The 18,565-nt window shown below is 40.3% G+C and overlaps 1 protein-coding gene across 3 annotated transcripts in view; it reads left to right on the top strand.

The window, feature by feature from the left end:
* The window catches only part of COP1 (COP1 E3 ubiquitin ligase), a 121,034-nt gene that overhangs the window by 62,624 nt on the left and 39,845 nt on the right, over nucleotides 1-18,565 (top strand). For all 3 annotated transcript variants that reach the window (XM_079981353.1, XM_079981352.1, XM_079981354.1), the window contains exons 14-15: nucleotides 1,307-1,388; nucleotides 5,016-5,132. In XM_079981353.1, coding sequence (XP_079837479.1) covers nucleotides 1,307-1,388; nucleotides 5,016-5,132 — 199 coding nt within the window. The remainder of the gene's footprint in view (nucleotides 1-1,306; nucleotides 1,389-5,015; nucleotides 5,133-18,565) is intronic.

Consider the following 18,565-nt stretch of genomic DNA (forward strand, 5'->3'; position numbering starts at 1 on the left):
AGGGGAGAGAAATGGGGAAGTAATTGGGGGGGGGGTTGGACATTTTCATCCATTTATTAAGACTTCTCTGAAGCAATTGCAGATAAGCTAGTTCATGTGTTCCAGTGAATAAATGGCTAGTAGATAACCTGCAAATAATGCATGAATGTAGGAGCAGGAGATGCAGCTAGGGGCAGGTGAGTGTGCTTGGAGTAGATCAGGAGTACAGAACCTTTTTCAACCTGAGGGCCATGATCCAGGTGGCTGCATGGCAGCAAAGGGTGGGTTGCGGGGGGGGGGGGAATGGCTGGAGTTACAACTGTGACTCTTAACCCATGGCCAGTAGGACTACATTGCAGCCACACCAAAGTCAGCGGTTTCTACACAGGCTCTCCATCCAGGCAAGCAAGGTTGCATTATAACCAGGCCAAAGCACTCAAGAATTGCTTCAAGCAGTTCCAGGATGTGTACTGGGCAGGAGGTGTGGCCTTGTGAGAGTCCCAAGGGCCATACAGAGAGGGTTGCATTCATTTCCTGAGCATCTCTGGAGTAGGCGTATGATATAACTGCTTGAAATGCCTGCCTGGGGTGCTTACTTTTGAATAAATGTGCTTTTGGGTAAGATTCCAACTTGGTGGGCTACTGCAGACTCATTTTTGGGCAAGAGAGGGACTTCCTTTTGATTTTGATAGAAATGCATGATATGCAGAGGATGTGGAGCACTTCTTAGATTATTTTCTTCAATTCTTTGGCCATACTCCCCAACCATTTTAAATTGTTCTGTATTGAGTTGTAAACTCAGTTCTCCAGAGTGTGTTTCTACCTAGATGGAATTAAATATATGTGCCCAACGTTCAGAGAAGATAGAGTTGTGGAAATGGATCTTTCAGCAGAAATTAAATGGCATTCTTCTAGCTCCTGAGAATACTGGTATCTAAAGAGCAGCATATTGCTTTGAACGTTCTACAAGGAGGTTAATACATACATTTAGAAGCAACTATAGATACTTAGTATTTATTGATTTTTCTGTTTTTAAAAAATGGCAAAAGCCCACCAGAGAGCAGTAACAAGGCAAAGCACATACTTTCATAGCGAGAATAATCTGAGCATCTCATTTCTGAAGATGCAAATAAGCTGCAGTTAAAAATATACCATAATACTTGTAGCTCTCTAGCTTCCCTCTTTGGGAGCTGCTGTTTGGGTTTGAGTAGAAACAAATTTTCCATCTGAGTCTCAGTAAGTATAGTAAAGTTTCATCATATTAATTTAACCAAAACATATTTTCATTTATACCTAATAACATTTGTGATCCTCTTTCTCAAAACAGGAGCATGAGAAAAGATGTTGGAGTGTGGACTTCAATTTGATGGATCCTAAACTTTTGGCTTCAGGCTCTGATGATGCAAAAGGTAAGACTCTGATTTTCTCTCTGGGTTCTCCCACCCTGCCTGATGATGATGATGATGATGATGCCCAGTTAACATGCCAAGGCTAAATTCATACGGAGGATCCTATGTAGTTTCAGAAATGAAGGCTCAAAATGTCAGTTTTCCTTAGCAGAGTTTGATGATCTTCTGAATAATTGGTAAGGTGCTGGGGGAAAGGCTCTTGATGACTGAAACAAGGGCTTAGGTTTCATCACAGAGCGTTCTTTTAGGCCTGGTACAGATGTAGCATTCCCAGACTTCTAACTATGGTTAGGCAAGTGGAAGTGTCAAGAGCTCGTCCTACACTCGAGTAGGACCCTGGCAGAGACACATTCCCAACTGGCATGTTCTCTCCCTCCTGGCCGATCATTCGGGAGCTTCAAAAGCTTTCTTCAGCCCGAACATCACAGCGACCGATGCCAACAGACATTGGCACAATTAGGGATCTGCAGAGTCTGCGCAGCTTGCGTAACAGACCTTAGCAACTCAGCATTTTGGCTAATCTACTTTATTTACATATAAACACACATGGAACACTGCAACATGGCTCCCTCTCTCTCTAGCATCAGACAGCAAAGAGAAAAAGAACAAAGGACAATAGTCCCGCTTCACGGAACACAGTAACACAAACATCCTGTCTCTGTCACCTCCCACTCTGTGGAGTCAAAACATATACTGTCATGTGATAGACAATCCAATGACAATCCAATGACTGCAATCACGGAGCAGGAATTCTAACAGGAAGTGTGCAGTAGGTTTGCATGCTCCCGTCACCTTCTATATCCACCTGAATCCCCCATCCCGTCCCATTCTCTCTTTAACCATAGTGTATTGTTGTTGGCATTAATGGATTAACCAGATTCTTCCATAAACAGAGTGCTTAATTCATGGTTCCAGGGATTATGGGCCAGTGTTACCAATAGTTAGTGCTAACACCATTGTAACACTGACTGTAGTTAAAGGAAGCCATGCAAGAAAGGAAGAGAGCCACTGGACCCATAGCACTCTCTTCCTTTCTTGCTGTTCATGGTTAGGAGGCTAAGAATGTTGTGACTACATCCAGTCCTTGGCCTGTTTCTGTCATTAATGTATGCATTTCTTCTATCACATTTCCTTCAAGGGAAGAATTTTAAACACTGTTAGCTTAAATTAAATAAAAGCAGTAGAAATATCCACAAAATTGATCCCCTTGCATATTTTGGCTGCAGCTATAGCTACTCCAAAGTAAAATAACAGCTAAATATAGCTTTGAAGTTGGAAATACTTTACAGAATCCTTTCCAACTTGTCTGAAAAGAATAAATATATTGCATAGTCATGTTATATTAACTTGAATTCTCTGCTTCAACCTCAAGAGAAGCACTGACAAAGTGGCAGGAGGTTGAGGGTGCAGTCCTCAAAAACATTTGTATTGCAGGGGTGACTTGGAGCGCTGCCTATTCTCTATTCCCTTTACAGCTGAAAGGAGGGGTTTGTCAATGGATGGTGATGCTTGCTTAAAAGTGCATGGAATTTTTGCTTTTTCGGTGTCTAGGCCAAGGCATGTAAGGGTCAAAGTAAAGGATGAAATGGGCACCCACGTCTGTAACTTGCTAACTAGGCCATGATACCCTGCCATCAAATTAGAGCAGCATACTAAAAGGATAAAGAGACCCCTGACCATTAGGTCCAGTCATGACCGACTCTGGGGTTGCGGCGCTCATCTCGCTTTATTGGCTGAGGGAGCCGGCGTACAGCCTCCGGGTCATGTGGCCAGCATGACTAAGCCGCTTTTGGTGAACCAGAGCAGCGCACAGAAACGCCGTTTACCTTCCCGCTGGAGCGGTACCTGTTTAACTACTTGCACTATGACATGCTTTCAGACTGCTAGGTTGGCAGGAAGAGCCAACCTACCAATTTGCTAATTCCCAGAGCAGGTGCATGATGCAACAAGTCATCAACCTGCACATTGTATTTACTTCTGTATGCAAACGTGGGGATAACATAAATGTTTTGAAATGGTAGCATTGAAACCTAACCTAAGGCCCAGGCTCACGTAATTTTATTTCTGAATCTATTGGCATATTAGCTGGTACACTTTCTGTTTCTTATCCATAATTGCATGTATCTCTCCCTATCAAGGTTTTTTTCCTCACACAGAGATGTTAGATCAGTGTTGTCTGGCAGATCACCTTATGTGAGTGCACCAGAATCCAGCTGGATGACAAAGGATCTATTGCTCTTGCTTATAGAAGTCTGAATTTAGCAGCCCCAGGCATCCTTAGGCACTAAAATGCATTTATGCACCTGGGAAAGGTTCCCATCATTTTAGAATAGAGGCTTGAAGTGTGTTCAATCCACAATGTGTTTACTGTAAGATGGAATCTCTGTCACTCGAAATACAGGGTGAGTCTTTTGAAAGAGGCCCCGTGGAACATGTGTACTCTGTATCCACGGGGCCCCTTTAAAGGACTCACCCTGTATAAAACAGATTCCATTTACCAGATTAGGTTGGAAAACATTCGCTTGTAAAAATGATTCCTCCCACTGGACTTGGTAGGCAGGGTCTTCAAAGACTTCTGCTGGCTCTTCAAGGGGGAAGATGTGTCCTGCCATCCAGACCTACCATGCCTATGGCTCTGTCTGGTTGGGTCTTTCCTTCGTGTTTGTGAAAATCTCTTTGCATGAGCCTTTCCTGTGAGTGTTCTTACCTTTAAAACAAAAACAAAAAACCTGGTCTCTCCTCTTCCATTCTAAGTGTTGGTGTGTCCAGATGATTCTTTTTGTGTTTCTTTTCCCCAGATCTCATGTGCCATTCTCCTGCATGTATATCCTCATACTTTTACCATCCTCTCCCATGCCTTTTCCTGCCAACCTAGCATTTCGAAAGCACGTCAAAGTGCAAGTAGATAAATAGGTACCGCTCCAGCGGGAAGGTAAATGGCGTTTTCCGTGCGCTGCTTTCTGGTTTCGCCAGAAGCGGCTTAGTTATGCTGGCCACATGACTTGCAAGAACTGTCTGCAGACAAACGCCGGCTCCCTCGTCCAGTAAAATGAGATGATCGCCACAACCCCAGAGTCATTCGCAACTGGACTTAACTGTCAGGTGTCCTTTACCTCTCCCCCACCCCCCCATGCTTTTAGAACAACAGCAATAATTTTTTCTTTCTTTTGTATGTCTTTTCTTCTGGTGTGTGTGGGGTGTCTCCATCCTTCTACCCGCTTGTCCCCCCCCCCACAAGTATAAAACAGGTTCCATTTGATAATAAACACAATGTGTATTGGTCATACCTGTGAGTTAAATGGCAAATCTTTATAAATACATTAAAAAATTATGAGCATCCTAGCAGAACTTGATTTGGGGATAAATGTGGCACAACTTCATCTCAATGCTGGGATTTGATGTTTTGACTTGCCTTCTAATTGTGAACCTCTTAGACTTTTTATGTGTGGATGGGTGTCTCAGAATAGTTGCTGTGTATTCCTTAGAATATTAGTAGTAGGTGTCATTTATTTCTGTTTTTAGATTTCTGGTTAGTGGTAAAATAACCAAAAGGATAAATAAACATTATAGGAAACCGACTGCAGCTTAACCTGCCTATTTTGTTTCTCTCTCTCTTTTTTTCTTCAGTGAAGCTGTGGTCAACCAACCTGGACAATTCGGTAGCTAGTATTGAGGCCAAGGCAAATGTATGTTGTGTGAAATTCAGCCCATCATCTAGGTACCATCTGGCCTTTGGTTGTGCAGGTAGGTGTATGAACTGCCACTTCGTGTGAAAGGGCAGAATAACTTGTATTTCCAGATTGTACTTGCTAATTGTTCTGTTTGTCTATTGCCAAGCTGTGATCAGGGGTCCAATTATGCAGCGCTTAGTAACTCTGATCTCTCCCAGGTGACCAGAGGGCAGATTTTATATACTCCTGCAGCCCTGTCTTTTGGTCAGAGAACAGCATTTTTTTTTTAATATAATTTTTATTAATTAACATCAATAAGTAAAACAAAACAAAATACATTAATTTCACATCGTTTTCACAACTTATTTCTCTTTTGGACTTCCCTCAGCTGTTCCGTAAATCATCCATAGTCATAATTTTAATTACACATTTCTCAATTTTATATTGACATTATTTATCTCTTTTTTCCTATTCCCTTTAGACAATACTTCTTACTTTTTTACAGTGCTTCTTTAAATCCCTTAAGCATCATCTGTCCTTCACTTAAACATTCCAGATATTCCACAAATTTCCCCCAGTCCTCGATGAACTTTTGGTCTCTTAAGTATCTAATCTTCCCTGTCAATTTATCTAGCTCTGCGTAATCTAACAATTTCATTCTCCACTCTTCCACGGTCGGTATTTCTTGTTGTTTCCATTTCTGGGCCAGTAACACTCTTGCGGCTGTAATTGCATATTGAAAGAATTTACAGTCTTTCCTTTTTATCTCATTTCCTACTATTCCTAACAAAAAGACTTCTGGTTTCTTTATAAATGTGTATTTTAAAATCTTCTTCAGCTCATTGTATATCTTTTCCCAGAAGTCTTTCACTTTCTTACATTCCCACCACATGTGATAAAAAGTACCTTCTTTATCTTTACATTTCCAACACTTATTGCATGTCTTATACATTTTTGCTAATTTTACCGGTGTCATATACCATCTATAGAACATTTTCATCACATTTTCTTTTAACGTCATACAAGCAGTGAATTTTAGACCCTCCTTCCATAGTTTTTCCCAGTCCTCAAATTGTATATTATGACCCACATCCCTGGCCCAACTAATCATTACCGACTTAACTTCTTCATCTTTCAAATTCCAATCTAACAACAGTTTATACATTTTAGATAGATTTTTACCATCGTTATCTATAACCTCACTTTGAAATTTGGATTCCTTGTCCGCAAAACCTCGTTCTTTACCATCTTTCTTAAACATCTCATTTGTTTGGAAGTAGTGCAACCAATCATATACATGTTCTTTAACCTGCTCATACGGTTTTATTTTCCATTTTCCTCCTTCTTTAAATAACAATTGACCATATGTTATCCATTTACTTCTCATATTAGTTCTCTTTACACTCATAACTTCTAGAGGTGATAGCCAATGTGGTGTTCTAGGTTCTAATAGGTTTTTATACCTGTCCCATACCTCAATTAAAGGACCCCGGAAGATGTGGTTCTCAAAGCCTTTATGGACTCTCTTTTTCTCGTGCCATAAGTAAGCATGCCATCCAAATCTATTATCGAACCCCTCTAAATCCAACAATTCGTTATTTTCTAATTTAATCCACTCTTTCAACCAGCAAAGACATGATGCCTCATAATACAGTTTCAAATCTGGCAGGGCAAAGCCTCCTCTTTCTTTTATATCTGTTAGCAACTTAAATTGAATTCTCGGCTTTTTGCCCTGCCAGATATATCTTGAAATCGCTCTTTGCCACCCTTTAAAAATTCTGCTCCCCTTAATTATGGGGATAGTCTGGAATAAAAATAATATCTTTGGAAGCACATTCATTTTAATTGTAGAGATCCTTCCCCAAAATGACAATTTCAATTTTCCCCACACCTCCAGGTCCTTTTTTATTTCCTTCCAAACTGATTCATAGTTATTTTTATATAAATCTATATTTTTGTGAGTTATCCATATTCCCAAGTATTTCACCTTTTTGACCACCTCTATCTGTGTTTGTTGTTGCATTACTTCTATTTGACCTTGATCCATATTCTTCACAATCATTTTTGTTTTTTTCTTGTTTAATTTAAAACCTGCCACACTTCCAAATTGTTCCATTTCCTCCAAGACTTCTTTTACCGTACTTATTGGTTCTTCAATCATTATTACCAAGTCATCTGCAAACGCTTTGATCTTATATTCATTCTGGCCGATTGTCACACCTTTTATTTCCTTATTTTGTCTAATCGAATTCAAAAGAACTTCTAACACCATTATAAAAAGTAACGGTGAGAGTGGGCATCCCTGTCTTGTTCCTTTTTGTATCCTTATTTCTTCTGTGACTACATTATTTATAATCAGTTTGGCTTTTTGTTCTGTGTAAATTGCTTTTATTCCATTAAAAAACTCTTTGCCAACCTCCATATATTCTAAATTTCTCAACATAAAGTCCCATGTTATATTATCGAAGGCCTTTTCCGCATCGACAAACATCATTGTAGCTTGTTTATCAATCCTGACAGACAGATATTCCATCATATTAATTATATTTCTTATATTGTCTTTCATCTGTCTGCCTGGAAGGAAGCCCGCCTGATCTTTATGTATAATTTCTAATAGAATCTTTTTCATCCTCTTTGCAAGGATTGCAGCAAATATCTTATAGTCTGTATTTAACAGTGAGATCGGCCTATAATTTTTGACTTGGGTTAAATCTGAGTCCTGTTTTGGGATAAATGTAATGTATGCCTCTTTCCATGTTTCCAGAATTTCTCCTTCTCTTAAAATGTTGTTCATCACTTCCTTCAATGGCGTTATCAAAATAGATTTCATTTCTTTATAATAACAAGCGGTGAATCCATCAGGCCCTGGAGCTTTCCCCCTTTTTAATTCTTTGATCACTTCTTTTATCTCCTCTATTTCAATTGGGGTATTCAGTTGCTCTTTTTTTCCAGTCGGGATCTTCTGCACCTTTTTATCTTTCAGATATCTCTCTATTTTCCTCAGGTTGTTTCTTTCTCTGTTTTTGTATAGTCTTCTATAATAATCCAGGAACCCCTTTCTAATTTCCTTCGGATTGGTTATCTCTTCTCCTTCTACTGTAATTTTATTTATTGTGTTCTGTTCCTTCCTTTTTTAAATTTGCCATGCAAGCCATTTTCTTGATTTGTTCGCAAATTCAAAATTTCTTTGTCTCAGTTTCTTTATATTCCATTCCACTTCTCTGTTTATTATGATAGCAAACTGCGCTTGTAAAGCTTTAATCTTTTCTTTTATCTTCAAGTTGTTTGGTTTCTTAATTAATTTTTGTTCATTATCCATTATTTGCTTCAAAATTTCTTTTTTGCCTTTTTCTCTATTTTTATTTTTGATTGAGTTTTGCTGAATGAAGAATCCTCTCATTACTGCCTTGCTTGCATCCCATACAACTTTAGCCTTTGTACCTTTATTACAATTGTCTACAAAATATTCTGTTAGCTTCTTTTGCGCTTTTTCAACTATTTTCTGGTCGTCTAAGAGATAATCTTTCATTCTCCATCTGAAAGTTCTTTCTTCAAGGCTTCTTAATTCAAATTCTATTGGATTATGGTCAGAAATTACTTTCGGTTGGATTTCTATCTGTTGGGTTCTTGGTGTCAATTCACTCGAGATCCAAATCTGATCTATCCTTGACATTGACTGATTCGGTTTGGAATAATAAGTAAATTGTTTGTCTAATGGGTGATTGAGGCGCCAAATGTCTATCAAATTGCAACTTTTTATCATTGGAAAAAAAAGATTTTGGTAATTTCCCTTCTTTACTTGTTCCTTCCCTAAGTCTGTCCATTTCTAATGAAATCACTCCATTCATATCACCCATTAAAATAATTTTCTGATCCATATATTCAAATAACTTTTCTTCTAAAACTTTGTAGAATTCAGTCTTATTTCCATTCGGTGCGTAGATCCCGACTATTATCAAATTTTCTCCTTGCCAGTTGATTCGAACCGCTATTATCCTTCCCTCTTCATCCTTGAAAATTTGTTGAGCTTCAATTTGGTTTCTAATATATATAACCACTCCTCTTTTTTTCTCCTTGTCTGAAGATACAAATTCATTTCCCAATCTTTTGTTGATTAATATTTTTTTATGTCTTCTGGCTACGTGTGTCTCTTGTAAGCAGATGATGTCTAAGTTTTTCTTTTTTAAGAACTGTTCAATTTCATTCCTCTTCTTTTTTTCATTCATCCCATTGATATTCCAATTCCAGATTTTTAACGCCATGATGTCTTAATTTAAATAAAATTTAATTGTTTTCCTATAATTTAGCTGTCTCTTCTTCTTCCTCATCTTCTTCTTCATCCGTTTCCTTTCCATTCTCTCCCTCTTCCTCCTCTGGTTTTGGTTCTCCTGGCGTTCTTCCCTCTGCTCCTTTGATTTCCTCCAGGTCTGATTTTAATTCTTTGTACTTTCTCAAAAATTTCCCAGTTTCCTCTGGGTTTGTCAGTCTGTGCCTCTTACTCCTGTACATAAATGAAATTCCTTCCGGGAACTCCCATCTAAACTCAATGTTGTTTCTCTTTAACGTCTGAGCCAGTGATTTATAAGAATCTCTTCGTTTAAGCAGTCTAATTGGTATGTCTTTAAAAATAATTATGAAATTCCCATCTATGTTCAATCTTTTTTCTCTGTTCTTCTGTAGGATCATATTTCTCATTTCTCTATCTTTAAATGTGATCAGGCAGTCCCCTGTAAATCTTTTTGCTTTAATTGTTTTCACTTTCATTCTGAATGCACTTTGAACCGTCTTTGCCATTTCTTCTGCAGGTAATTCCATCCATTTTGCCAATTCTGCTATCAGTTTATCTTTGATATTTTCTCCTTGAGTCTCTGGCACCGCTCTAAGTCTCAGATTCACCTCCCTCTGCCGTAATTCATTCATCGCTATGACATCCTTCATCTCTTCCTGAGCTTTATTTAATTCCATCATTTCTACTTTTAATTTCTCTTCCTCCCGTTTGACATCTTTCATTTCCAATCTTGTCTTCTTCAATCCCTCCTCTACAGATTGCGTTCTTCTGAACGCTTCTTTTATTTGCCCTTTCAGTTCATTTACTGTTTCATCAATTTTTTTATCCATTTTTCCAATCTTATTATCCACTTGTTCTAATTTAGACTCTAGATTCTTTTCACTCTGCTTAATTTCCGCAAACATTCTTAAAATATCTGCTTTGAAATCTGTCTCTTGTTTAGATCCTTTCCTCTCGACAGGTGTCCCACCATCAGCCCCTTTCTTTATTGGGTTTGACATTTTGCCCCAGTTATTCCCCCCACACAACAACAACCTCCTGCCAAACCCCCAGCCACTCGCCACACCCACCGAAGTTTGTCAATTTTACACTTTCACAATTATTTCACAGTTATTACAATTTTACAGTTATTCAAATTTAAATAATCTTTATAACTTATATATATCACCAAGTGTTCATATAAGGGCCAACTGTGTTGTCTTCTTGCCTCCACTCAGGCTAATCCTTTTTATGGTGTTATTCTCTTAGTAGAGTCCAGCCAAACACGGGGGGAGAGATAAAATATTTAAATATCAAATTAGTAGCTAGTTCTCCAAGTTCAGTTGGAAGGAAACGAAGAAAGAATATTTCAAAATCCTCTTCACATATAGCAGAAGATAACCCAATTATACGTCCAGGAGAAACAACTTAAATGTCAAATTTATATCCAATGTTCTGTCCAACTTTTAACGACCATCAAAAACCATCAAAGAAGGAATGTAAAACGAAACTCCACAGAAAAAGAGAAAAACAAGTTGTACTATCTCCCTTCAGCCACTAGAGGTCTTAATCCGTATTGGTGTGGCATTGTTTCCAGAAAAACAAAAATGTGTCAGTCTCCGTCAGTCTCTATACCCCGGATTCCAAAAAAGAAACAAGCAAGCAGAAAAAGAAAAAATGAAATATATATGAAAAAAGACGGTTTACACCATCCATATAATATTGCTCAAATGTATTTAACTGATGTGTCTATGCATGGACGCATGAAATGTTCATAATGGCGTCGGAGCCTTCTCTTCCGTTTCGCTGTCCTTTTGTTTTTTTTACAAATAAAAATGGAGAAGCGCTCCTTCCTTTCACTTAAACCCTCCGTTACACCTAGAACTTCAGTTTTAAACAATTAATCTTCTGTTCCCCCTTTTACTATAGCAGTATCTTTGATATAGTGTATCTTCCTAAAAAGTTACTTTTTAGAAGAGTTCATAAGGGGGGAAAACAGTATCCGCTAGGGCAACTCACTTTCCCTTTCCCAGCTCTGCAAGTAGTGCTGCGTCAAAGTTGATTTCGGCTGTCAGCTGAACTCCGCAAACTTCTCCTTTCTCTCCGGAACTTCCTTGTTTTTATAACTCCGAATTTTAACTTGCTTGGAGCCAGATTCCTTTAATTTTGAGAGCGTAGCGCTTCCTCGGCAAGCTCGGGGCTTCGCTATTTGGAGGCAGATAATGGCTTCCCTCGACCCGCAGATCCGCTCCGCCGTTCTCTTCACTTCTTTCGAAGCTACCTGACAGCCGGGCTGACCGCTCCTGGTCCCGCTGGGATCCTGACCCTCTGGACACCCACCAGGGGTATTTTGGGGGGCCACCGCGCTCTGTAGCACCCCCTTATCCTCCAAAATAGCCCGGGATTTCCCTCACGGAAAAATCCCCGCTTGCGACGAGATCGCGCTGCACCGGAAGTGAGAACAGCATTTTTGTAGCATTCTTCAGAGTGTCATTGGGTGCAGCTGCTTCTCCTCACCCTTATTCTTTTGAGATTTCCCTTCTCCTGAAAAGGAGCTGAGTTTGGGAATATACAACAATAGGGTTTGTGCGGGAAGAAGCCGTCAAAGCTCATAACAGGATAGTGCAGGAGCATGTGTACAAGCCCTAATATCCTATGCAGACTTATCTGGAAGTAAATTCCATTTTGTTCAGTGAGTTTGGTCTTTTCTCCAGTTGGTTTGGCAAAGAACTGGAAAGTGGAAGCTTCACACAGATCACTAATGCCACCCCTTCCCAGTAGCTGAGAGCAGCAGCTTAGGATCATTGTGGAAGCAGCACTTCTTTGGTTTTGCATGCCAATCCTTATGTTTGGGAAAGGATGGAAAGAGAAGTAGTAGCATGACGAGTAGGAGATGCTATAGACGTTTTTGCCAGCGGCGGTGCTTACAGCGACCTTTGCTGTGCAAGAGGCAGGCTGCTGCAGTTCAAGAAAAGCCTCCTGACACTTCCTGTTTGAATCAGCAAATCTCCTGCTCAACATGGCATTGGAACACAAGGGCTGGTGAGCTGGGAGCAAACCATCCCAATAGTGGCTCCTCCTGAGTAGTGCAAATCTTAAATTTAGCACTGACTAGGAGTCCTGATTTTGGCAGGGATTGGCTTCCATGGAACCAATTCCAGCGAGGGTTGCATTTGATGACAGTGTTAAAAGGTGCTGAATGCACCTTTTAACTTGCAGAAGTATTCTGGTGGTTCCTCTGCAGCTGCAGTTTCACCTGCCTCACATTTGATGTTGTATGAGTTCCAATGGAGGGCAGGTGGGCCAGGCTTGGAATCATAGGCTATTGGGCCAAATTAATATGTCTGGCAAGCCAGATTTGGTCAACTGATTAGAGGTTCCCTATTCCCGTCATACGGTATGCTTTTAAGATTCCTGAAGGGTGGGCCCTTAGAATTAAAAAAAAATTGCAAGACATTCTAGCCTCCTTAGTCTTCAGCACTGATGCAACAGAAAGCCAGGCTCTTGTATACTGCTTCCATTGCGACATGAGGTGGCTGCATAATGCACTGAGCCACTCCTGTAATCAAGATAGATGCTCTGGAAAAGGGTAAAGAGATGATTGATCCTCTCCTTCATCGTTGCTCATACCTCCCTAGGAAGGTACAGTAGCACTTCGTTTTGAGTCTTCCCCGTTTAGCGTCCATTTCGTAGAATGTCCACGGCAAACCCGGAAGTACCAGAATGGGATACTTCCAGGATTGCCACACATGCAAAAGCGCTAAATTGCACTTCATGCATGTGCAGAAGCGCAAAACCGCTCACATGTGTGCGCAGAGCAGCACTTTGCCGAGTGTCCCTTTTGTCGAGCATCCGGGGCCTACGACCCTCGTACCTACGGGACCGCCTCTCCTGGTATGTCCCACAGAGGAACTTACGGTCTGCAAATAAAAACATCCTGAAGGTCCCAGGCTTCAGAGAGGTTAGGCTGGCCTCAACTAGAGCCAGGGCCTTCTTGGCCGCGGCTCCAATCTGGTGGAACGCTCTCTCACAAGAGACTAGGGCCCTGTGGGACTTGACATCTTTCCGCAGGGCCTGCAAGACCGAGCTGTTCCACCAGGCCTTTGGTCAGGGCGCAGCCTGACCCCCCCTCCTCTGGCAATCTGCACAGAATTTTGCTTAATGGTTGCCATCAATTTGATTTTAATTAATTTTTATAATGAAATGTTTTTAGAATCATTGGATTATTTTGATTGTTGTTAGCCGCCCTGAGCCCAGCTTCGGCTGGGGAGGGCGGGATATAAATAAAATTTATTATTATTATTATTATTATTATTATTATCCCGGACTCAAAATGAGCTACCACTGTATTGAGCTCCCTATTAGAACTGAGTTCTCAATTTCTGTAGCAAGTAGTAATAGTAACAAGTAGTAATAGTAGCAAGTGGTATGAGTCGTGAGTACTAAATTTCTATATGTATGGACATCATGTATCCGTACACGAAAGTAACAGGTCTTCAGTCTTACAGTCTTACATATTGCATTTTAAATTCATTGAGTCCGATCATGGAATGGATGCATCAGCATAAGCTTTCATAGATTTTCATGCTAACTCCCCACCCCCACCCCACTAAAGAGAGAGAAGGTAAGAAGGAAATTAGAGAACAGTGGAAGAAGGAGGTAGGAGAAGAAAATTGGTAAGTCAGTAGTGTTGAAGAACATGTTTAGTAGTAGTAGTAGGTAGAAATAAATAAATAAATAAATAAATAACCCACCCATCTGGCTGGGTTTCCCCAGCTACTCTGGGCAGAATTAATAATAATAGAATTAATAAATTAATTAATAATAATAATAATAATTAATAAGAATAGTGCGATAAAACATCAGACATTAAAAAGCTTCCCTAAACAGGGCTGCCTTCAGATGTGCTTATGCTAACACCATTCTTTGGAGAAGTTTTAATTTTTAACATTTGTGAGGTCCCAAAGGTCTTTGAGAGTTAATGTTCTTAAAAACTAGAGATTCTTCCTTGCATCTTTGATGTAAGAAGGGACGTTTCAGAAAACTATATGATATGTGTATCCATCAAAGGATTGGATTTGAAGGGCTGACTTCTGAGCAGGAGCCAGGCAGAAAACCCTTTGGCACTGTCATTTTCAATTAGAGTTGTCAACAGCTACTGTTCCTGTCTGATTGAAATGTGTTGGCCATACTGCTACTTTCAGCACAATTAACTTTTGCATCTTTTTGGTATAGAGAATTCAATTTTTCTTTCATACTGGGCTTGTTTTTCTGCCCCATTTGGTGGCGTGGCAAGAGTGAGTTTTTTTTAACAGCAGCTCTTTGAGAATCTTCAACACATAGGCAGAGGTTCACAAGGGTATGCAGGGCCAGTTATGGAATGGTAGAGCTCAATAAGAATTTAGTTGGATACAAAGAGCAAAAAACTAGATGTTGAGGAACGAGACTAGTTTTATATGCGTAGGGATTCTTTGCTACATAGAAGCATATTCAGCAATGTGAACCGTTGCCTGTAGCTGCAGTCTTGACAAAGGATTACCACATTAGTGAGAACTAGGTCTATATCTCTGCAGACATAGTGGGAGGGAAAATGAAAAATGAGCAGGCAATGTATTCTTTTTCACAAGTGGAAATAGGAAATAATTTGGCACTTTCCCGCATATTAGCTTTGTCTGCCCAGCTTCTGGAATTAAGAGAGTGGTGCTATTTTATTTATAAGCCTTTTACCTCTGTGCTTTACCAGCACTCGTTGCGTGTTTATCTTTATAAATTGTCTGTATTTCTTGGTGGCAATGATTTAGAGGGAGCATAAAAGGGAACAAGGTGTAGAGCAGTAATGCATGTGAAAGCCAAGAATATAGTCAGTGGGAGAAGCTAATGGAACTTCTGAGAGTGAATGTTTTGTTTAGCAATATTTATAAAATGTGTTAAGATGTTTTAGGGGTGAGGCAGTAATTATTGGTGTTACAGGTGGTTTTCATATGTGTAACCGGTCCGCACATGCTTTAAAAAAGTCAGTCTTCATATTCCTTACTTCTAATTCCATCTGGTATAATGTACAGTGGTACCTCGGGTTAAGAACTTAATTCATTCCAGAGGTCCATTCTTAACCTGAGGCACCACTTTAGCTAATGTGGCCTCCTGCTACCTCTGTGCCGCCGCAGCACGATTTCTGTTCTCATCCTGAAGCAAAGTTCTTAACCTGAGGTACTATTTCTGGGTTAGCAGAGTCTGTAACTTGAAGCACCTGTGTCTGGGCATGCATTATCTGGGTACATTTGTTGTTTCCATCTATTTCAGTACAGTCTAATAGTGCACCATATGAAAAGCTAGTAAGAGTCAGAAAATGCTAGCCTTGTCAGTCTCCATACATTTAGGGCATCAAAAGTAGTCTAATCCCAAAGCCAATCTAGAAGCTGAATTTGCAGGAATTGAGACTGCTATGTCATCCAGGAAACTGAGCTGAAACCGACAGTCAATTTATTTCAAAGGACCTTACTTCGATGTCTGTTCTTAAGGTAGCATACTTGGCTTCACATTAACTTTAAATTGTACCAGGGGTCCATCAGCTGCAGGTGTCATTTCCCAGTGGTCAGGGATGATGAGATTTTACTCCATCAACATCTGGGGTTCACAGGTTTGCCATCATGGGTTAGACCAGCAACTGTTTCCAACTTGCGAAAACAGGAGCTTAGTTGTAGTCGTTTTACATTGTGAGAGGCAAATGGAAATGTTTGTGATAACTTTTCAAAAGGTTTGTATCTCAGAGCCCTTACACTTCATATTAAAAATGGATAAACAAATAATGGTGTAGAAAGGAGAAAACTGCATCACATTGAATTGGAGGCTCAAACTTAAGGAAGACTGCAAAGTTTATTCAGCTGTGAAAATAAAATGGAAATTGTTTTGCCTACAGCTTTCTATTGGTATGCCGTCTGAGTTGGAGCATTCTTTAGTATAAACTGTAATCACAACTGAATATAAAATGCTGGTAATGACTCTCTATTGTTTCAAGATGAAAACTTTTCATTCTGAAAGTGTCTTTATAAATCTGCTTTAGCAGTGTGGTGAGCCTGCATATTCCCCATCTTTCTGGGGAACAAACCTGTTGGATTAAATGCCATGCCATGCATGACTAGGGCTGCAGTCCAAAGAACCATGTAACTGAATCTGTGTGCCCAAGAAGGACTTGAGAAATGCAAGTTCCAGTTCCTACACGTTGCATAGCAAATCACTTTTATAAATTATGAGATTTTTCCAAAGCAGATTGTGACAGAGCACTGATCTGGTTCAGTCCTGGAATATAAGCCTAGAAGATTATCCAGCTCTTACAACCTCCGGGTAGAGGGTAGTATATAAATTCAATAAATAATAAATAATAATAATGTTAGTTTCCCAAGACAAGAGAATTTTGATTACACTTTTATTCCACTTCTCCTCCCACATGGAGAGTTTCCATGTCTGAGTGGAGATTTAGCACTACATCCAGTTCTAACGGTTATGCCATGCATCCATTGATTTATTTGGCATTAAATGTGTGGTTTAGCACAGCCTTGTTACTAAAACCTGCAAAAAGCTTGCTTGCCTGTTTTTTACTCATAAGAGTGTGAGTAAAAAGTCGGCTGGTAATAGTAATTTTATTACTTATATAACTGCCCATCTGACTGGGTTGCCCCAGCCACTCTCAGTGGTTTCTGGAAAAATATAGAATGTAAAATATAGAAAGGTAAATGTTTTGCAAACTAGAAGTGCAGCAGACTGGAGAAGGAGAAACTGTGCTCTGCCCCTGCTTCACAAACTCACTCACTTATCTGAAGGGAATTCTACTCAGATTTCTGCATGGAATTTCTGGTTGTCAGTGGTTATCAGTCCAGTGCTTAGATAAGAGACTCATTTAACATCCCGTTCTTAAGAATTGTTTGTAGCTGCAAAAGTACACAGAGCATCATCATCATCATCATCATCATCATCATCATTATCATTTATACTCCACCCTTCTGGCTGGGTTGCCCCAGCCACTCTAGGCAACTTCCAACACATAGAAAAGCACAATAAAAAACCAAACGTTAAAAACCTCCTGATACAGGGGTGCGTCAGATGTCTTCTGAAAGTCGTGTAGTTCTTTATCTCCTTGACATCTGATCGCGGGGCATTCTGCAAGGAGGGCACCACTGCCGAAAAGGCCCCCTGCCTGGTTTCCTGTAACTTCACTTCTCGCAGTGAGGGAATCGCCAGAAGGCCCTTGGAGCTGGACCTCAGTGTCTGGGCTGAGGAGACACTCGATCATGTATACAGGACCGAGGCTGTTTAGGGATTTACCGTATTTTTTGCACCATAACACTCACTTTTTTCCTCCTAGAAAGTAAGGGGAAATGTCTGTGCGTGTTATGGAGGGAATGCCTACGGGTGGCATGCCTACGGATTTTCCTCCTCTAAAAACTACGTGCGTGTTATGGTCGGGTGCGTGTTATAGAGCGAAAAATACGGTAAATGTCAGCATCAACACTTTCAATTGTTCTCAGAAGCATACCAGGAGCAAGTGTAGATCCTTTAGGGCCGGTGTCATAGGTCCTGGCTGCTCTGTCACCAGTCTAGCTGCTGCATCCTGGATTAGTTGTAGTTTCCACATCATCTTCAAAGGTAGCCCTACATAGAATGTATTGCAGTAGTCAAGCGGGAGATAACCAGAGTATGTACCACTCTGGTGAGACTCTGGTAAGACAGTGCACAAGCTGGCAGGGTCTCAACCTGTGTACCAGATGGTGCTGGTAGACAGCTGCCCTGGACACAGAATTAACCTGTGCCTCCATGGACACCTGTAAGTCCAAAATGACTCCCAGACCCTGGTCCTTCAGGACCAGGAAGTCCCCCACACCCACCAGAAAACAGTACTTCTGTCTTGTTGAGATTCAACCTCAATCCATTAACCGCCATCCATTCTACAACAGCCTCCAGACACTCACATAGGACATTCACTGCCTTCACATATATCATGTGTTAATTTGTCAGGTAGATTTGTGGTGTTGCAATGGCTAAATATCTTCGATTTTTCGGGAAGTCCTATTTCCAGTTGAGCATTGTCCCAGCCCATTTCTCTGCTGTCCTTTGCATCTCTGTCAAACTGTTACCCATCATCTGTAAGCTGTGGCTGATCTGACACACTGGAATTAACCCAAACTCTGGTGACTCCCTAAGTCTAGGGCTGGCCCACCTATGAAGCAGGGTGAGGTGACTGCCTC

This window comes from Podarcis cretensis (genome assembly GCF_951804945.1).
Source record: "Podarcis cretensis genome assembly, chromosome: 6".
Taxonomy (NCBI): Eukaryota; Metazoa; Chordata; class Lepidosauria; order Squamata; family Lacertidae; genus Podarcis; species Podarcis cretensis.